The sequence below is a fragment of the Oncorhynchus clarkii genome, chromosome 20 (genome assembly GCF_045791955.1).
Source record: "Oncorhynchus clarkii lewisi isolate Uvic-CL-2024 chromosome 20, UVic_Ocla_1.0, whole genome shotgun sequence".
Lineage (NCBI taxonomy): Eukaryota > Metazoa > Chordata > Actinopteri > Salmoniformes > Salmonidae > Oncorhynchus > Oncorhynchus clarkii.
This window is the reverse complement of record NC_092166.1, coordinates 63189597-63211760: the sequence shown is the minus strand read 5'-3', so window position 1 is coordinate 63211760 and position 22164 is coordinate 63189597. Positions and strand designations below refer to the sequence as shown.

The 22164-nt window shown below is 44.4% G+C and overlaps 1 protein-coding gene across 1 annotated transcript; it reads right to left on the bottom strand.

The window, feature by feature from the left end:
• Position 1: 1 nt before the first annotated feature.
• LOC139376678 (zinc finger protein 11-like) lies at positions 2-13485 on the bottom strand. Its single transcript, XM_071119527.1, has 7 exons — positions 13113-13485; positions 7259-7461; positions 7041-7142; positions 4671-4763; positions 4425-4535; positions 3040-3163; positions 2-2932 (listed from the first exon to the last, which is right to left on the bottom strand). The coding sequence occupies exons 1-7, from the start codon at positions 13138-13140 to the stop codon at positions 207-209; spliced, it is 3387 nt and encodes a 1128-aa protein (XP_070975628.1). The 5' UTR covers positions 13141-13485; the 3' UTR covers positions 2-206.
• Positions 13486-22164: the final 8679 nt, after the last annotated feature.

Genomic DNA, 22164 nt, shown 5'->3' with positions numbered 1-22164 from the left:
GTGGGTGTTGATTGTACTTTATTAATCCCAGAAGGAGAAAGTAGTCATTACAGCCATAGCAACAAACAAAACGTGCATGGTAAGGTTGCTAGGCATGGTGAGTTTAGGCTGTCATGTTACTGGCTACATAAGCAGTTAATTTACAACAATTGCAAAACACAAATCAGCATTTATAGAACATTGAGAACAAAGGATCTTAACTTTAACTAAAAAGCTGGATGGCATTTATCTTGATGAGTCCGCAAACGGTCTCTACGATTGAAAGCTTTCCCACAATCCGTACATTGGTAAGGCTTCTCTCCTGTGTGCGTTTTCATGTGTCTGCTCAACTGATGGGAGGTGCTGAAGGACTTGTTGCAGGTGAGACACGAATACGGTTTCTCCCCGGTATGACTTCGCCGGTGTATGGTGAGATAATGGGCTTGAACAAAACCCTTCCCACAGTCCTTGCACTTGAATGGCCGGTCTCCAGTATGGTATCTCATGTGTATCCTCAGTTCAGATGCAGATTTGAAAACTCTGGTACATTCCTTATATGTGCAGGAATAAGGATTCTCCCCTGTGTGAATCAATATGTGTCTCGCCAATGGGGCAGGGCTATAGAATCCCTTACCGCAGTAGGAGCACGGGTAACGCACCCCTTTGTGATATACATTCTCATGCATCTTCATTTGACCTTTGTCCCTGAAAGCTTTGTTACACTGGGAACAAGGGAAACGTTTCACCTGAGGAGTGTGAACACGATTCATGTGCGTTTTCAGAATCCCCTTGGATTGGAAGCTCTTTCCACACTCCCAGCAAAGGCACGGTTTCTCTCCTGTGTGCGTTCTCTGGTGTGTCACAAGAGCAGTTTCAAAATGGAACTTCTTGGGACAGTGGGAGCACTTATATGGAAGATCCCCGGTGTGTGTCCTCTCGTGTCGGACGAAGACAGATAACTCGGCATAGCTTCTCTCACAGTAGGTGCAGCGGAACGGCCCGCTGAACTGATGGTCATCCACGTAGTGTCTGGAGAGGTATCTTATCACATTGAAGCTCTTCTCACACATGGTGCATTGAACCGGTTTGTGCTCTACCTTGTGAATTGCAAGCGTTTCTTGGTCTGGGAACATCCTTCGGCAATAGGCGCAGCGGAGCGGGTTGTGGATGCGTTTGTGTGCTGTCAGTGTGGATTTTAGCCCGAATTCCTTCCCACATTCATTACACTTGTGGATTTTCTTTTCCCCTAATTCAACAGGTTCACCCTTCCTCACCTTGCAGAACAGTCTCATGTGCCTCCTCAATACAAAGTCGAACTTGTATTTCGACCCACAACGGGGGCAAGCGTGTGGGCGCTCATCTGAGTGAGAGAGAATGTGATATCTCAGGTATCCCGATATAAATTTATGGCAAATAGGACACCTTGCACAGCGTTTGGATGATCCTATAGGTGTGTTTGGTTCCGGGGTGGAAGATGGGTGTTTGGTTGCATTGGTGGAGGACGACTCACTGTCCTCAGGTGTTTCCTCAATAGGAAAGACACATTTTTCAATATGTTCCTGGAAGCTTCTCAAGGTCTTGTAAATCTTCTTACAGGTGGGACATCGATAGGGCCAGTCACCAGTGTGGGTCACCATGTGTTTCCTCAGAACTGCAGGACGCTGTACGACCTTACCGCACAACTTGCATGTCCTACGCTCCAAGGACCTTTTTGCTCTCGCTGATGACCCCTCCACAGAATGCATGTAGGTGAAGGCAGAATTCTGTTTAATCAGAGTTGCAGAGAGTTGTATGATTCCTGCTTCACATGTCATGCTCTGCTGGTGTGTACTGCCTGATGGCCCTGGGTCTGTCTGCCCCGTAGCTGGAGGACCACGGCTCTCTCCAAGCTCCCCTTGTTGACGACTCAGAAAAAGACAAGCCTCTTCATGAGCCTTCACACTGTAATCGTGCTTGAAGGTCCTCTCACAGTTACTACATTGATGGATTCCTTTTTTCGGATGGGACTCCATGTGGATCTTCAGTTCGGAAGAGTTAGGGAAGACGTGTTCGCACACTCTGCACTTTTTGGGCTCAGTGTGGATAATCTGATGCCGCTTCATGCTTGAACCTGTTGCAAAAGTCTTGCCACAAACAGGACATGTCTTGCAGACAATGCGTTTGAGTTTTTTTTCATTTAGGCCTGCAATTTGTCCTTGCGGACGTGGTAAAATTTTCTTCAACATCAGACCTTTGTATTGCATCACTGATATGGATGACTCATTGTCCTCAGGTGTTTCCTCAATAGGAAAGACACATCTTTCAGTATGTTCTTGGAAGCTTCCCAAGGCCTTGTAAATCTGCTTACAGGTAGGACATTGATAGGGCCAGTCACCAGTGTGAGTCAACATGTGTTTCCTCAAGACTGCAGGACGCTGTACGACCTTACCGCACAACTTGCATGTCCTACGCTCCAAGGACCTTTTGGCTCTTGGGACCTGTTGATTTGATTTGGGGGTCTGTGTCATGTCAGCGATGACAATCCCTTGTAGGTCCACCGAGGGTTTTTGTATCATGGAGAATCTGATTTCTTTAGACATGCCTATGTTTCTCTTTTGTTCAGGTTTGGGCTTTTTTCTGAATTTTTCATAATGGGTTTCTTCTTGCGTTTTGATTAGTTTAAAAGGCTTCTCTATACCATCTTCCCCTATACCCATCACTGTTTCGTACTCTGGTTCCACCTTGTCTGTCTCTGGGTCAGCAAACTCTGCATCATCCTCCGCCTCCTCATCATCACTAACAGAGGATGTTTTGTTTTTCTCACATTCCCCTGATCTGCTATCCACCCCTTCTCTTTCTTTTACATCCATACGTGTTCCTTCTTTTTTCACCTCTGTTGTAATTACCACCCTTTCCACAGGAGGAAGACAGAGAGCTGAGAGAATGCAGTCCCCGTCGGTGGAAGATGGAGGGTCTGAAAAAGGGAACCAAAATGCAACACACAGACTTAAATTTGCAATGGGGGGGGGTCCAAAACAAATCCATGATATAGCATGAAAATGATGGGTGCGAGATGCCTACCATGGTTGTCCAGCTGGCAGAGATCTCTGTGGTATTGAAGCAGGGTTTTCAGCTGCTGAGGGTGAGATATGGACTCAACACATTCCTCCAGAACAGAGGGGACGTCACTGAGCAGCAAGGCAGCCTGACACAATAAGTAATACAGAGTTAGAAGGAACATACACTACCAGTCAAAAGTTTGGACACACCTACTCATTCAAGGGTTTTTCTTTATTTTTACTATTTTCTACATTGTAGAAAGTGAATACATCAAAACTATGAAATAACACATATGGAATCATGTAGTAACCTAAAAAAGTGTTAAACAAATCAAAATATATTTTATATTTCAGATTCTTCAAAATAGCCACCCTTTGCCTTGACAGCGTCGCACACTCTTGGCATTCTCTCAATTAGCTTCATGAGGTAGTCACCTGGAATGCATTTCAATCAACTGTTGTGCTTTTTAAAAAGTTAATTTGTGGAATTTCTTTCCTTCTTACTGCATTTGAGCCAATCTGTTGTGTTGTGACAAGGTAGTGGCGGTATACAGAAGTCCAGATCCTCTCTGGCTGGGCCACTCAAAGAGTTCAGAGACTTGTCCAGAAGCCACTCCTGCATAGTCTTGGATGTGTGCTTAGGGTTGTTGCCTGTTGGAAGGTGAACCTTCGCCCAAGTCTGAGGTCCTGAGCGCTCTGGAACATGTTTTCATCAAGGATCTCGCTGTACTCTGCTCCGTTCATCCTTCCCTCGATCCTGACTTGTCTCCCAGTCCCTGCAGCTGAAAAACATCCCCACAGCATGATGCTGCCACCACCATGCTTCACCGTAGGGATGGTGCCAGGTTTCTTCCAGACATGAGACTTGGCATTCAGGCCAAAGAGTTCAATCTAGGTCTCATCAGACCAAAGAATCTTGTTTCTCATGGTCTGAGAGTCTTTAGGTGCCTTTTGACATTCTCCAAGCGGGCTGTCATGTGCCCTTTACTGAGGATTGGCTTCCGTCTGGCCATTCTACCATAGGGCGTACAATTGGCCCAGCGTCGTCCAGGTTTGGCCAGGGTAGGCCTTCATTGTAAATAAGAATATGTTCTTAACTAACTTGCCTAGTTAAATAGGTTAAATAAAAAATAAAAAGTTGTAGAAACATCAAGGATTATCAATAGAAACAAGATGCACCTGAGCTCAATTTGAGTCTCATAGCAAAAAGGGTCTTAATATCTTTGCAAATAAGGTATTGTTTTTTTTATTTTTAATACATTTGCAATTTTTTTTCTCAAAAAACCTGTTGTTTTCGCATTGTCATTATGGGGTATTGTGTGTAGATTGCTAAGGAAAATATTGAAAAAGTCAAGGGGTCTGAATACTTTCCGAAGGTACTGTATATACTTGTATTTCTACTAGTACCTGTTGGAAGTTTGACACAGGAAGTAGCTTCTCCAGTCTCGAAAGGAATTGCCACATGAGTTTCTGTATGCCAACGTCATAACTTGGACCAAATTCTACAGGAAAAACATCCTAAAACAGAGCAAAGGAATACAAGCTATGAAAACATCTTAGAAGATTATTATTGAATTTCTGGAAATACACAGCAGTGGAAATACACATAATGGAAGTGACCCACAACTATTCCATAGCCAAATACTTACTGACCTGGAAGAAATGTTCCCTCTCGCCTGGGTCTTTCAGAAGGCTTTGAACCAGCCCAAGGAAATTGGATTCAGATAATCCTACCTCTGCATCAGCCTTAAACACAGAATATTATTTTTGGTTTTTAAACAACTAATTGACCATCCTCGGTTCAATTATTTGAATTCATTTTGTTCTTTTTTCCCCTTCTGTGAGCTCAATGAACACATTGCACAGTTTCTCTAGAAAAATTAAATCTAGACGGAACTGTGCGATGTAGTAGGGAGTTGTAGATTCCAACAGGCCAATATTCTGCATAGTTTAAAACAAACAAACGTAGTAGTTAACTACAATGACCATAATTCATTGCGCATCTACTTGTCCAGTCTGTGTATCTTTTATGCCTGCTACGAAGAGAGAAGAATGCGTGACCTTGAGGTGATATAGAGAGCAGCTGTTGCTTCGTGAGGTATCACTACCTGAAAATACATGATCTAAGTGATTGATAGTTGGTATTCAGCCTCATGTATTTCGAAAAATAGTGATTTTAATGTGAATAAATTATGGTTAATAAGTGATAAGCATTAACTACCATCATGGGACTTTTATTAATAGTTTTATTCTGCGTTGTTACAGCATTCAACCCACATAATGTAAAAATATACACTGCTCAAAAAAATTAAGGGAACACTAAAATAACACATCCTAGATCTGAATGAATGAAATATACTTATTAAATACTTTTTTCTTTACATAGTTGAATGTGCTGACAACAAAATCACACAAAAATTATCAATGGAAATCAAATTTATCAACCCATGGAGGTCTGGATTTGGAGTCACACTCAAAATTAAAGTGGAAAACCACACTACAGGCTGATCCAACTTTGATGTAATGTCCTTAAAACAAGTCAAAATGAGGCTCAGTAGTGTGTGTGGCCTCCACGTGCCTGTATGACCTCCCTACAATGCCTGGGCATGCTCCTGATGAGGTGGCGGATGATCTCCTGAGGGATCTCCTCCCAGACCTGGACTAAAGCATCTGCCAACTCCTGGACAGTCTGTGGTGCAACGTGGCGTTGGTGGATGGAGCGAGACATGATGTCCCAGATGTGCTCAATTGGATTCAGGTCTGGGGAACGGGCGGGCCAGTCCATAGCATCAATGCCTTCCTCTTGCAGGAACTGCTGACACACTCCAGCCACATGAGGTCTAGAATTGTCTTGCATTAGGAGGAACCCAGGGCCAACCGCACCAGCATATGGTCTCACAAGGGGTCTGAGGAACTCATCTCGGTACCTAAAGGCAGTCAGGCTACCTCTGGCGAGCACATGGAGGGCTGTGCGGCCCCTCAAAGAAATGCCACCCCACACCATGACTGACCCACCGCCAAACCGGTCATGCTGGAGGATGTTGCAGGCAGCAGAACGTTCTCCACGGCATCTCCAGATTCTGTCACGTGCTCAGTGTGAACCTGCTTTCATCTGTGAAGAGCACAGGGCGCCAGTGGCAAATTTGCCAATCTTGGTGTTCTCTGGCAAATGCCAAATGTCCTGCACGGTGTTGGGCTGTAAGCACAACCCCCACCTGTGGACGTCGGGCCCTCTGTTTCTGACCGTTTGAGCAGACACATGCACATTTGTGGCCTGCTGGAGGTCATTTTGCAGGGCTCTGGCAGTGCTCCTCCTGCTCCTCCTTGCACAAAGGCGGAGGTAGCGGTCCTGCTGCTGGGTTGTTGCCCTCCTACGGCCTCCTCCACGTCTCCTGATGTACTGGCCTGTCTCCTGGTAGCGCCTCCATGCTCTGGACACTACGCTGACAGACACAGCAAACCTTCTTGCCACAGCTCGCATTGATGTTCCATCCTGGATGAGCTGCACTACCTGAGCCACTTGTGTGGGTTGTAGACTCCGTCTCATGCTACCACTAGAGTGAAAACACCGCCAGCATTCAAAAGTGACCAAAACATCAGCCAGGAAGCATAGGAACTGAGAAGTGGTCTGTGGTCACCACCTGCAGAACCACTCCTTTATTGGGGGTGTCTTGTTAATTGCCTATAATTTCTACCTGTTGTCTATTCAATTTGCACAACAGCATGTGAAATGTATTGTCAATCAGTGTTGCTTCCTAAGTGGACAGTTTGATTTCACAGAAGTGTGATTGACTTGGAGTTACATTGTGTTGTTTAAGTGTTCCCTTTATTTTTTTGAGCAGTGTATATAATACTCAAAACTGTGATTATTTCTGTAATAATCTAACAAACGACATAAAAACAGCAATCGCTCAGCACTACACTTAGTCTGCATATGTTTTTTCCATGTCATATCAGAAATACATGAATGTCTATCACTGACCGGTTTAGACATTAGCTGAGGCTCTGCCTTAAGGAGCTCACCTGTGTCCCCCAGAAAGGTTTAAGGGTCTGTATCCTGTCCAGGTGTGGCTGAATGGTCTGGAGGTCTGTGATCGGCTTCGAGCGACACAACTCCAGGACCAGCTGAAAGCAGAGCAAACCAATCCAGGACACGTATTTGAGACAATAAACACTACTAAATATGATCATAACCCATCTTTCCCATCATAATGAGCACTATCTCCACCCCTCTCTCTCACCCGTGCTCGAAGACCCAGAATAAGTTGGGCCCTCTGACTGTCATTCAGAAGCTCTGGAACCATCTCTGTAACCATGGTAACAAACTCCTCCAGCATCCCATAATCCATCACGTGTCTCTGCTGGATCGTTTGCCAGATGGCTGCTGAGACCAGCCGCAGTGGAGGAATCATAAGCCGCAGAGAGGGGAGAGGAAGAGAGGGACCTGAAACACAGAAATTTACCAAACGATAAAACAATAATAAAGAAGTTTGAATGATGAGCAACAAGTAGTGAATTAATGAGTACTGACTAGTGAGCGATGAGTTAAACACTCACTACCAGTCAAAAGTTTTAGAACACCTACTCATTCAAGGGTTTTTCTTTATTTGTACTATTTTCTACATTGTAGAATAATAGTGAAGACATCAAAACTATGGAATCATGTAGTAACAAAACAAAATATATGTTATATTCCAGATTATTCAAATAGCCACCTTTTACCTTGATGACAGCTTTGCACAATCTTGGCATTCCCTCAACCAGCTTCATGAGGTAGTCACCTGGAATGTATTGCAATTAACAGGTGTGCCTTCTTAAAAGTTAATTTGTGGAATTTCTTTCCTTCTTAATGCATTTGAGCCAATCAGTTGTCCATATTATGGCAAGAACAGCTCAAATAAGCAAAGAGAAATGACAGTCCGTCATTACTTTAAGAGATAAAGGTCAGTCAATACAGAAAATGAAGAACTTTGAATGATCAAGCTCTATGATGAAACTGGCTCTCATGAGCACCGCCACAGGGATGGAAGACTCAGAGTTACCTCTGCTGCAGAGGATACGTTTATTAGAGAGTTACCAGCCTCAGAAATTGCAGCCCAAATAAATGCTTCAGAGTTCAGGTAACAGACATCTCAACATCAACTGTTCAGAGGACACCGTGTGAATCAGGCCTTTATGGTTGAATTGCTGTAAAGCAATACTAAAGAAACCACTACTAAAGGACACCAATTATAAAAAGAGACTTGCTTGGGCCAAGAAACACAAGCAATGGACATTAGACCGGTGGAAATTGTAGACTTTGTTCCAACCGCCGTGTCTTTGGGAGACGCTGTGTGGGTGAACAGATGATCGCCGCATGTGTATTTCCCACCGTAAAGCATGGAGGAGGAGGAGGTGTTATGGGGTGGGGGTGCTTTGCTGGTGACACCATCTGTGATTTATTTAGAATTCTAGCCACACTTAACCAGCATGGCTACCACAGCATTCTGCAGCGATACACCATCCCATCTGGTTTGCACTTAGTGGGACAATCATTAGTTTTTCAACAGGACAAAGACCCAACACACCTCCAGGCTGTGTAAGGGCTATTTGACCAAGAAGAAGAGTGATGGTGTGCTGCATCAGATGACCTGGCCTCCACAATCCCCCGACCTCAACCAAATTGAGTTGGTTTGGGATGAGTCGGACCACAGAGTGAAGGAAAAACAGCCAACAAGTGCTCAGCATGTGTGGGAATTCCTTCAAGACGGTTGCAAAAGCATTCCAGGTGAAGCTAGTTGAGAGAATGCCAAGAGTGTGCAAAGCTGTCATCATGGCAAAGAGTGGCTATTTGAAGAACCTCAAATATAATATATTTTGATTTGTTTAGCACTTTTTTGGTCACTACATGATTCCTTGTGTTATTTCATAGTTTTGATGTCTTCACTATTATTCTACATCAATTAGTTTAAAATAATGTAATCACGGCCTCCCGGGTGGCGCAGTGGTTAAGGGCGCTGTAAAAAAAAGTTTCTCAATACTTTGTTATATACCCTTTGTTGGCAATGACAGAGGTCAAATGTTTTCTGTAAGTCTTCACAAGGTTTTTACACACTGTTGCTGGTATTTTGGCCCATTCCTCCATGCAGATCTCCTCTAGAGCAGTGATGTTTTGGGCTGTTGCTGGGCAACACAGACTTTCAATTCCCTCCAAAGATTTTCTATGGGGTTGAGATCTGGAGACTGGCTAGGCCACTCCAGGACCTTGAAATGCTTCTTACGAAGCCACTCCTTCATTGCCCGGGCGGTGTGTTTGGAATCATTGTCATGCTGAAAGACCCAGCCACGTTTCATCTTCAATGCCCTTGCTGATGGAAGGAGGTTTTCACTCAAAATCTCACGATACATGGCCCCATTCATTCTTTCCTTAACACGGATCAGTCGTCCTGGTCCCTTTGCAGAAAAACAGCCCCAAAGCATGTTGTTTCCACCCCCATGCTTCACAGTAGGTATGGTGTTCTTTGGATGCAACTCAGCATTCTTTGTCCTCCAAACACGACGAGTTGAGTTTTTACCAAAGTTCTATTTTGGTTTCATCTGACCATATGACATTCTCCCAATCTTCTTCTGGATCATCCAAATACTCTCTATCAAACTTCAGACAGGCCTGGACATGTACTGGCTTAAGCAGGGGGACACGCCTGGCACTGCAGGATTTGAGTCCCTGGCGGCGTAGTGTGTTACTGATGGTAGGCTTTGTTACTTTGGTCCAAGCTCTCTGCAGGTCATTCACTAGTTCCCCCCGTGTGGTTCTGGGCTCACCGTTCTTGTGATCATTTTGACCCCACGGGGTGAGATCTTGCGTGGAGCCCCAGATCGAGGGGGATTATCAGTGGACTTGTATGTCTTCCATTTCCTAATAATTGCTCCCACAGTTGATTTCTTCAAACCAAGCTGCTTACCTATTGCAGATTCAGTCTTCCCAGCCTGGTGCAGGTCTACAATTTTGTTTCTGGTGTCCTTTGACAGCTCTTTGGTCTTGGCCATAGTGGAGTTTGGAGTGTGACTGTTTGAGGTTGTGGACAGGTGTCTTTTATACTGATAACAAGTTCAAACAGGTGCCATTAATACAGGTAACGAGTGGAGGACAGAGGAGCCTATTAAAGATTAGGACATCTACTGTGTGCACGACAAGTAATTTTTCCAACAATTGTTTACAGACAGATTATTTCACTTATAATTCACTGTATCACAATTCCAGTGGGTCAGAAGTTTGCATACACTAAGTTGACTGTGCCCTTAAACAGCTAGGAAAATTCCAGAAAATGATGTCATGTCTTTAAAAGCTTCTGATAAGCTAATTGGCATCATTTGAGTCAATTGCAGGTGAATCTGTGGATGTATTTCAAGACCTACCTTCAAAATCATTGCCGCTTTGCTTGACATCATGGGAAAAATATAAAGAAATCAGCCAAGACCTAATTGTAGACCTCCACAAGTCTGGTTCATCCTTGGGAACAATTTCCAAATGCCTGAAGGTACCACGCAGTCATCATACCGCTCAGGAAGGAGACACGTTCTGTCTCCTAGAGATGAACGTACTTTGGTGCGAAAAGTGCAAATCAATATCAGAACAACAGCAAAGGACCTTGTGAAGATGCTGGAGGAAACAGGTACAAAAGTATTTATATCCACAGTAAAACGAGTCCTATATCGACATAACCTGAAAGGCCGCTCAGCAAGGAAGAAGCCACTGCTCCAAAACCGCCATAAAAAAGCCAGACTACAGTTTGCAACTGCACATGGGGACAAAGATCGTACTTTTTGGAGAAATGTCCTCTGGTCTGATGAAACAAAAATATAACACTTTGGCCATAATGACCATCGTTGTGTTTGGAGGAAAAAGGGGGAGGCTTGCAAGCCAAAGAACACCATCACAACCATGAAGCACGGGGGTGGCAGCATCATGTTGTGGGGGTGCTTTGCTGCAGGAGGGACTGGTGCACTTCACAAAATAGATGGCATCATGAGAAGGAAAATTCTGTGGATATATTGAAGCAACATCAGTCAGGAAATTAAAGTCTGGTCGTAAATGGGTCTCCCAAATATACAAGGACCCCAAGCACACTTCCAAAGTTATGGCAAAATGGCGTAAGGACAACAGTTAAGGTATTGGAGTGGCCATCAAAGCCATGACCTCAGTCCTATAGAAAATCTGTGGGCAGAACTGAGAAAGTGTGTGCGAGCAAGGAGGCCTACAAACCTGACTCAGTTACACCAGCTCTGTCAGGAAGAATGGGCCAAAATTCACCCAACTTATTGTGGGAAGCTTGTGGAAGGCTACCCGAAACGTTTGACCCAAGTTAAACAATTTAAAAGGCAATGCTACCAAATACTAATTGAGTGCATGTAAACTTCTGACCCACTGGGAATGTGTTATTATTCAGACATTTCACATTCTTAAAATAAAGTGGTGATACTAACTGACCTAAGACAGAACATTTTTACTAGGATTAAATGTCAGGAAATGTGAAAAACTGAGTTGAAATGTATTTGGCTAAGGTGTATGTAAACTTCCGACTTCAACTACATTTGCCAACTGCTTTCAAAAGTTTTCTTTCTGCGATTGCACTAAGAATTGTTGTGCATTTGACGGCTTGTCAGAATATATGTTTCCCCTCCTATTGCTCTCGCAACTGGAATGCGCCTCGGGAGGAATATTTATCTCTCATAGAACACACAACAAGCCAACTAGGTAAAACTATTCTACTATGGGGTTGTCCGATTTTGTTTAAATAACATTACATGGCAAAAATAGCAACACTGGAAAGTTACATCCTGAGTGAAAGTATATAGGCTTTGAATTACTTTGCCAGCAGTTGAGCAGTGCATTATAGACTATTTAGTTCCCTACATTTTAACATCAGAGTTTCATAAACAATCATGCATGTCAGTTCAGTACACAGAGCAGATATTTTTTGGGGAGAATACATTTATTTGGGAATATATTTCATAGCCTAATACAGACAGAAGCATGTCTGTTCTATGTCATCTCCAAACCAGCCCCCCTGGAGATTTTTATTGCGGATCTACACGGATCACAAAAACGACCCCTCTAGAATCCATATGATGGAAATCCGTTGCAGTGACGGGGAACATTAGCCTCTGCCTATACATGCCTCCTGTAAGACCCTACGATCTGTGAAACGTACAAGATACAGACATCATCTTGGTGTCATTATACTCCTTATAGTGTGCTCTAAAATATGTATGTCTACATTCTGAAAATGTGTTAATCATAAAAAAATATAAAAAGTACCTTTTTGATTTGGTTCATTTTTAGACATATTGTTTAAAACACTACACTCTATAAGTAGATAACATTTCCAGAGTGAGCTCACTGCTACGTTTTAAGTAATTATCAAATATATGAGCAACGCCAACACAGTGAATGGGAAATGGACTCAAAGGGCACTCCCTCTGCTGGTGATGTGCTGAATGTGCAATCTAAAGGAGGTCTGATTGGTTACATTTTTATGTATAAAATGGGTAATATTTTCAAAAGTACCAGATAGTACACTTTGGAAATTTGACGAATTTGAAGAGTATATTGTACTTTTGAGATATTCATATTAATATGTTGAATAAGTTCTTAGTAAACAATTATTTCAGAATCTAGACTTACTCCATATTTGGGACCACACTATAATGAGTATAATGATACCAAGATATCTGTATCATGTAGCTACTGTTCACGGATCATAGGACCTTACAGGAGGTATGTATAAGTCAAAAATTGCCTATAATGTCCACTTTCTTCACAATTTGCAAGGACAAATTTTGTCCTACAAATGTAAAAAATAATCTAAAACATTCTTCCTCCCTATTGAAGTCTGTGACAACTGCCTGAACAATATTTTCAACGTATATTACAACGTTTACCTCGACATAGAACCTACCTTATGACGAAGTTGGTTTAAAATATGTTTTTGTTCCTATTCATCAACATTCGGTTTCAGGAAGTTAGCCACTTAGCTAGCTAGCTCGCCATGTTGTTGGTTACTGGAGGTCTATCCACTATAGCTATATACCTTCCTTAGATAAGTATGTTTTTACCTTTTGCTCCACGGATGTGTCTTTCCATCTTGAGTGTTCCTTGCAGTTACATCCGAAACCGTTTGGTATGATAATGAGGTTAATAATATCCACGTTTACTCCAAGTTTGCAAAATAAGAAATGTATCGCTTTTACATCCGTGTGGAAGCTATTTCGACAGTGTAATAGTTCCGACACAAGTTCGCTGGAGCGGAAAATTTGAGCTACGGAATAATTTTAGAGTAGGACTGCCGACCAGCGTTTTCATTACTAATAATACGGTTAGCGCTACCCGGGATCCTTGGGACGTCCCTAACCTTAAAAGCCAATTTATGCTTGAAATGAAAATGTGTTCGGAGGCTCCGTATGCATACAGATGCCAAATTGAGCTCCGCTGTGCGTCTCATAAATGTTGTAGGAATTTGACTTGAGGTGGGCGGGAGGTACTGTATAAACACCAACTCACTTCCTTGAAAACAGCTCTTCTCAACAGCTCTGCGCTGCAGTGGCGACCCGATTGGGAAAGGCTCCACCTGTTCTGAGTCCCACCCATTTAGCTAAAAAATAATAATTAAAGTTGCTAATGTTCTCTAGTTGCTCAGTGTTCTTTCACTCATTGGGACACTACATCACAGCTAAATTTACAGGGAGAGCTTGAAAATTCAAGCCATAGATTTACATTAGAAGTGCCCATCAAGGTAATTTGCCACAGATAAAATGTCAAATTGCATTGATTGGACTGATCGTGTCAACATTATACTTTCAAAATCTTAGCTAGCAAGAAAGACAAGCAGTCATCATCAGGAATCAAGTCGACACTCTACTGGCAAATCCTTGGACATAAACATTACACAACAATTTGGAAATCGCAAATTCATCAATGAGTGGTTTGGAAGGAAGCGTTGCAAAGCAATCACTAGCCTGCTAGTCAGTGGAGTGGGCGCATGGTCCAAGTCTGGGTTTAAGGATCTATTTTCCAAGCTTAAAAGGATAAACATTCACATGCCATGGGTCAGAAAAGTTTGACAACCATGCTGCCAATCCAGCATGACTTCTACAGCATTCAAAACAACTAGAAACTCTGAACTGGGAAACCTCAGACTTCAGTGAGCTCAATACAACTGGGAACTCTGAAAAAAACTAGCTCTGACTGTTATAATACTGTTATAACACGTTTTTAACTATCATCCAACTCGGAATTCCAAGTCAGAAACTCTGGCCTCTTTCTAGAGCTCCAACCGGAGATCACTGACGTCATGAGGCAACCTTGTTTTTTTTCTGAGTTCCCAGTTAATCCATAGAATGCCAGACTTTGATGACAAAGTTTGATGACAAATTTGCCCACAAGAAGGACCGCCGCGCCACCTTCCTTTTCAAGTGAGCACAGCACAACAAGTATTGTATGCTGCTACATAAATTATGTAATATGCCAGGGAGATATGTATAGTGTAGCTAAGAAAGTAACACTAAATGTATGTTGTGAGTAAGCTGTTAGTAGCCCATGTGCCTCACCCTAATAATTTGGTCCCTTTCCCCCTCATAACTTAGCATACTGTTCTGACTTGGTGGTGCACATGTAACCTATAGCCTGTTTTATGGAAATGCCATCGAATATTGTAAGTGCTTTGATTGTCTACTTATCCTACAGTTCTGACTTGGTGTACAGGGAGAATACTGTAAGAACGGCCAATGTTCTGAATTCTGTCGCTGTACATTTCAAAAGTGCTGAACAAATAGTTACATTGACTACGTCCATCCTAGCTCGCTCATTAATTTCTTAATCGAAATTACAGATTGCCTCTTATCCGCTCGCTGTTCCCTTATGCCATAGTTTGTACATCTCAATTGTCAGTAGAAACCACCTTTGTTTAAACAAGTCAGTCATATCAGCTATGTTTTTTATTTTAAAGGCAGTAAATGAGGCTGAATGAACTGTTTCGCTGCAAGACAAGGCTCTGCTGATAGCCAGGTGTAGCGGTGGTAACGATCCACTCCATAGCGCTGAAAAGAAAGCTCTGCTGTTGGGACAGCTTCATGTAGGTCCTAACAGTTGTGGGTGTCACAGATGACTAGGAGTGGAAGGTAGGAATCAGGTGCAGAGAGCAGAGGGTTCACGGAAAAATGCACTTTATTCCGGCACAAAATGGTCATGCCCAAAACACAGGGTGGAAAACACTGACCAACCCAAAACACAGGGTAACACCACAATAACACCAAAATGCGAACACAAAATAATCCCGTACAAACAAGGGCGGGCTTCACAAGCATTTAAAATGTAAGCAAATCAAGAAAACACAAATAGGAACAGGTGCAACTCATAAGACTAAACTAACAGAAAAGGGATCGGTGGCGGCTAGTAGGCTGGTGACGACGACCGCCGAGCACCGCCGAACCGGCAGGGGAGCCAACTTTGACGGGAGTCATGACAGTGGGCACCGTTTGTTACCATTATAGTGCAGTTAATGTATTGTTTAGTGTTGTGTGGTGGCTTTGCTGGCATGCACCCCCAAAATATTTTGGGAGTTTGCCTCACCAAGATTTACATGCTGAAATCGCCACTGCTGCAATGTTCCGCGAAGCAGACGTATGAATGCCCTGACTCCTGCAGAGGCCGTATCACCATCAGTGCTGCACGGCCAATGCAGAGGACAAAAGGTACTATAAATGTATAGCTCAATGAGCTCTACCAGGGCGTTGGCTAAACGGGCTACAGTTTATGTCAAAGTGACGTCACACTCTCGCTCTGAACTCAGGGTTTTCTTGTTTGGGCAAAAATCCATCATCCATCCTCTCACCTGATGCTGACTAGGAGGAATGCAGCTACGACTGAAAGTTACATTTTTGTAGTAGGTTAGGAGAACTTACTCAGCAGGTTACTGTTAGGAAAAGGGTAGCTAAAATACTTTCACGGTCGTCATAAACAGGAGACCAAGGCGCAGCGTGGTAAGCGAACATAACTCTTTAATTAAAGAGAGAACACTGAACCGAACTAAAACGAACCGTGAAGCAATGTGGCTAGTGCAGAACAGGCAACTAAACATAAAATAACAAGCCACAAAATACCCAAGGAATATGGCTACCTAAATATGGTCCCCAATCAGAGACAACGATAAATAGCTGCCTCTGATTGAGAACCAATCTAGGCAACCATAGACATATAAACACCTAGACTAGACAAAAACCCATAGACAATACAAAAATGAATCAAAACACCCTTGTCACACCCTGACCTAAACAAAATAATAAAGAAAACAAAGCTAAATTATATAATGAATGATAGTAAAAAGCTTAAATAAAATGTTGGGCAAAAAGGCAAACTCGGCTCCATCATTCATTGAATCAGATGGCTCATTCATCACAAAACCCACTGATATTGCCACCTTCTTGAATTATTTTATAATTGGCAAGATTAGCAAACATAGGCATGACATGCTAACAACAAATTCTGAACCTACACATCGATGTATAACTGACCGAATTATGAAAGAAGCATTGTAAAAAAAAGACACCTGGGTCTGACAACTTGAATGGAAAATTACTAAGGATGATAGCAGACGATATTGCCACATCTTCAATATAAGCCTACAGGAAAATGTGTCCTTAGGTCTGGAATGAAGCAAAAGTCATTCCGTTACCCAAGAATAGCAAAGCACCCTTTACTGGCTCAAACTGTCGACCAATCAGCCTGTTGGGATGGCGCACCACAAATCAGTGAATTCCAAAAAGGGATGTAAAGAAACGTGTACAGGGTTGCGTTCTCAGCAGCAGCACCAACTGTCAGAAAAGGTACCTAAAATTGAAACGGGGTGGAATACCATCAAATCGTTTGATAAAGAAGAGGTAAATTATGAGAAACTAGGAGCCCGACCAAGGGGCCAAACACAACCAGAACCGCTTGAGCTGCCGATTGAACCACCAGATACAGCCATAAAAAGACCAGCCGACTGAAGGAGCAGTTGGGGGACCATAACTACACCCAATCATGGTAGCCCTTTTCCAACAACTTCTCATCTGCCTGGAGAGGAGAGACGAAGACCTCAAGCAGGAGTTCCGGGGCCTATGACAATCTATCCTCACAGCTCCTCACCAAGCGGAACTCGTCAGTGAGAGCACAAGATTGGGTCTGCCGTCAGGACGTCAGAGGATCGACACAGCAGGGACTTCAACTCCACAGCAGGGTCTCCAAGCAGTGATGAGGCCAGCCCCAGCACCAGGAGATCAGTCCAGCAGCACTAACGTCCACCCCCCAGCATTCCCGAGGAAGAAGCCGAAGATGCCTGCATACCAGCAGGGGGAGGACATTGAAAACTACCTGCTGAGGTTTGAGCGAATGGCCAAGACGTGGCGGTGTCCAGAGGTAGAGTGGGCCTGCAGGCTTGTCCCATTGCTCACGGGCAAGACCTTTAGAGGCTTACACAGCAATGGATGAGGGGTTGTCCAACGTCTACAAGGACCTGAAGAAAATGCTGCTGGTGAAGTTCCACATCTCCCTGGAGACCTACCGTCAATGCTTCATAGCTGCATCGACACCATCGGGTGAGTCGCTGAAGGAGACGTACCACAGTCTCAGGGGCCTCTACCGACAATGGGTTTGACCGTAGGAGAAGAACCAGACTAGAGATTGGTGAGGTTGTCATCCTCGAGAGACTTCTACAAGTTCTCCCACTCGACACTCAAACCTGGGTCCGAGAGCACAAGCCCAAGGATGGGCTTATGGCGGACAAGCTGGCACTGCAGTACCTTAATGCACGTGAAAGGGGCCCACCATGAGTGGCAGCATCCGCTCCAAGGAGTTTCAGAGACACAAGGGACATCAAAGATGGTGGAGGTAACTCTGGGGGGTATGTGTCTGGGAGGAGGGAGGTAAGGGATCATGCAGTTCGCTCTGATGGGAGGGGCCTAACCTGTTTTTACTGTCAGCAGCAATGGCACAAAGCTTCAATGTGTCTACTTCATAAATCCAAGCTCTCAGGCTACAGTTATGTTCCCAGAGAGGGTGATGGTTTTCAGGATAGGCAGAGTGGGGAAGGGTCAGTCTTGGTACCTGTAAAAGTGAATGGTAAAAGTCTTACTGCAATGATTCACATCGCATTTCCCTGTCTTTGATCAGAAAACGCCATGACCTTCCATGTATACTGATGTGCAGACATACTGCAAAACATGCCCCACATGCCAGAAAACCAGTGCTGTCCGTAGGTCTGACCGGGCTCCTCTCTGTTCACTGCCAGTGATTTCCACCCCATTCAAGGGAATTGCAATGGACACTGTTGTACCCTTGGAGAAGAGTACCGTAGGTTATGAGTACATACTGGTGATCTGTGACTATGCCACCCGGTTTCCAGAAGCCTTCCCACTCCGTTCCATAACCACTCCAAAAATAATCAGTGCTCTTGTTCAGCTCTTCTCTCATGTAGGAATCACAGATAAAATCCTGATGGACCAGTGGACAAACTTCACCTCGCGGCTGATGGTTCAACTCCACCCACAGCTGGGCATTAAAGGTTTGAGGAACACTCCCTACCATCCCCAAATGGATGGGCTCATAGAGAAATTCAATCAAACGCTCATCAACATGCTGAGTAAGTTTGTGGCTGACACGGGCAAAGACTGGGATAAATGGTTACCCTTTCTGCTTTACAGGGAGGTGCCTCAGGCATCGACAGGTTTCTCGCCATTTTAACTCTTCTATGGGTGGCCAGTGCAGAGACTACTGGACCTGCTGAAGAAGTGCTGGGAGGGTTCCTCGGCAGCTACTTCGGGACTGGGGATTGTCCAGTACGTCCTCCAGATGTTTGACAGGCTGGAGAGATACAGAGAGGAAGCCAGGGTGAACCTTCAGCAAGCACAGAAGTCCCAGAAGAGAGGGTATGACCAGCACGCTCGCCACAGGGTGTTCGAGCCATGACAGAAAGTCCTTCTCCTCCTTGCCCCATCTACCAGCAGGCTCCCCGCGCAGTACCAAGGGCCATACCTTATCGGGAGGAAGATGGGCCCATTGAAATACAAGGTGCTGCACCCGGAAAAGGGTAAGGTGAAGCAAACCTACCATGTGAACCTCCTCAAGGCCTAGGAAGCGAGGGAGGAACACTCCAAGGGGACGTCCTTCTTGGTCCGCAGAGTAGAAGAAGAGGAGGATTCAGAAAGGGTAACAGAGGCATGCAAGGGACGAGCAGAGGTCATACTGGCTCACCTGGAAGAAGGCAAACAAGATGAGCTGAAGCAGCTGTTTGGCAAGTATCAGAGGCCAGGAAGAACCAAGGTCGTGGAACATGTCACCCGTTTGAAGCCTGACCAGAACCCTGTGCGCCAGCATCCTTACCACAACACTTAACAAAGAGCTGCAGTCAGTTTCAGAATGGGTGGCAAGAAATAAGTTAATAAGTTATAAATATTTCAAAAACATTGTATTTGGGACCAATCATTCACAAAACCCTAAACCTCAACTAAATCTTGTAATGAATAATGTGGAAATTGAGCAAGTTTAGGAGACTAAACTGCTTGGAGTAACATTGTCTCACAACTTGATCTGTTTCACCTGTCTTGTGCTTGTCTCCACCCCCCTCCAGGTGTCGCTCATTTTCCCCATTATCCCCTGTGCATTTATACTTGTGTTTTCTGTTTGTCTGTTGCCAGTTCGTCTTGTCCCAAACAGCAAGCAATATAGTTGTAGAAGTACGGTGGCTAGGAAAAACTCCCTAGAATTGCCAAAACCTGGGGCCTCCCGGGTGGCGCAGTGGTCTAGCTGTGCCACCAGAGACTCTGGGTTCGAGCCCAGGCTCTGTCGCAGCCGGCCGCGACCGGCAGGTCCATGGGGCGACGCACAATTGGCCTAGCGTCGTCCGGGTTAGGGAGGGTTTGGCCGGTAGGGATATCCTTGTCTCATCGCCCACTAGACACTCCTGTGGCGGGCCGGGCACAGTGCACACTGACCAGGTCACTAGGTGTACGGTGTTTCCTCCGACACATTGGTGAGGCTGGCTTCCGGGTTGGATGTGTAATGGATGTGAAATGGCTAGCTAGTTAGCGGTGGTGCGCGCTAATAGCATTTCAATCGGTGACGTCACTCGCTCTGAGACCTTGAAGTAGTGGTTCTCCTTGCACTGCAAGGGCCGTGGCATTTGTGGAGCAATGGGTAACGATGCTTCGTGGGTGTCAGTTGTTGATGTGTGCAGAGGGTCCCTGGTTCGAGCCCGGGTATGGGCGAGGGGACGGACTAAAGTTATACTGTTACAGATGCGCTCTGTGTTAAGAAGCAGTGCGGCTTGGTTGGGTTGTGTTTCGGAGGACGCATGGCTCTCGACCTTTGTCTCTCCCGAGCCCATACGTGAGTTGTAGCGATGAGACAAGACAGTAACTACTAATAATTGGATACCATGAAATTGGGAAGAAAAGGGGTTAAAAAAAAATTAACCGGCCAGGCAGAGACAGCAAGGGTGGTTTGTTGCTCCAGTGCCTTTCCGTTCACCTTCACACTCCTGGGCAAGACTACACTCAATCATATGACCTACTGAAGAGATGAGTCTTCAGTAAAGACTTAAAGGTTGAGACCGAGTCTGCGTCTCACATATGGGTAGGCAGACCATTCCATAAAAATGGAGCTCTATAGGAGAAAGCCCTGCCTCCAGCTGTTTGCTTAGAAATTCTAGGGACAATTAGGAGGCCTGCAGTAAGCGTACGTGTAGGTATGTACGGCAGGACCAAATCAGAAAGATAGGTAGGAGCAAGCCCATGTAATGCTTTGTAGGTTAGCAGTAAAACCTTGAAATCAGCCCTTGCCTTAACAGGAAGCCAGTGTAAGGAGGCTAGCACTGGGGTAATATGATCAAATTTTTTGGTGCTAGTCAGGATTTTAGCAGCCGTATTTAGCATTCACTGAAGTTTATTTAGTGCTTTATCTGGGTAGCCGGACAGTAGAGCATTGCAGTAGTCTAACCTAGAAGTAACAAAAGCATGGATTAATTTTTCTGCATAATACATTTGTGTCAAATTGACATACCCAACAACGATATACGCCGCAGAGTTGATACTTGTGAAGCAGTTACAATGTCTACTATCAAGACTGTAAGGCATAATTTAAAAGGCAGGGTAGAAGGTCAAAGTATCCAGATAGAGCTGCACTGGAAGGACAGCAATTCCTTGTGTATGTCTGAACCCTCACATAAGTCAAGTCTCAACTATCAGCCCTCAAGTGCTTCCTCCCAGTCTCAAAGCAACTCAAAGGTCAACTCCAGACGCTCAAGCGTGCCATCTGTCAAGAGACAAGAGGCTGCGGCAGAAGTTGCTGCTAACCAAGCAGCTTTAGAAGTAATGGTTAAGCAAGAACGCCATCTAGAAGAGCTTCAGAGACTTGAAGATTAAGATAAGAAGAGGACAGCGGAGCAAGAAGCAGAGGCTGTGAAATGCAGCTTAGAAGAAGCTAGGCTGCGAGTCAAGTTAGAGGTAGAAAATGCTGCCGAGGCGAAGGACGATAGAAGACAAGCATAGAGAGTTAGAGCGCCTAGAAGTGCTCAAGAAACTAAATGCTGCCAAGGCTGCGGATGCAAGTGTATGAGCAAGATGAAAACTCAGAGGACAAGAAGAGAGAACTACTCTCGCACTGCAAATCTGTGAAAGAAATCATGCAGAGAAGTGGCTCATTTCACAGTCTCTCACCACAACATGTTGTGACAAGCACACAACAAGAAGATGGCACCAAGACCATGTTCAGGTTACTAGCGGAATCAATCAGCGAAAGCCGCCTCCCCATACCAGAACCAGTAACATTCAATGGAGAGCCACTCTCGTACACTGACTGGAAGGTCTCTTTTCAGACTCTGACAGACAGGAAGAACATACCAGCAACCGAGAAGATATATTACTTAAGAAAATGTCGGTGGGCATGCCAAGAAAGCCATCGAAAGTTACTTTATGTTAGGAACAGAGCCAGCCTACCATGCTGCGTGGACCATTCTTGAAGAAAGGTACAGAAACAAATTCCTAATCGCCAAGTCCTAAGCTCAATGCATGGCCTATGATAGGATCCAAGGACAGTCTTGAACTTAGAGACCTTGTAGACTTTCTTCGCAGCTGTGAA

Excerpts from the sequence above, each read along its gene's own strand:
- LOC139376678 (XM_071119527.1), bottom strand. The coding sequence starts at position 13,140 with ATGGAAAGACACATCCGTGGAGCAAAAG. Across the intron at positions 4,764-7,040 it reads AACCTTTCTGGGGGACACAG|GCTGATGCAGAGGTAGGATT; the intron begins GTGAGCTCCTTA and ends TCTGTGTTTAAG. Across the intron at positions 3,164-4,424 it reads CTGTGTCAAACTTCCAACAG|GCTGCCTTGCTGCTCAGTGA; the intron begins GTACTAGTAGAA and ends TTATTGTGTCAG.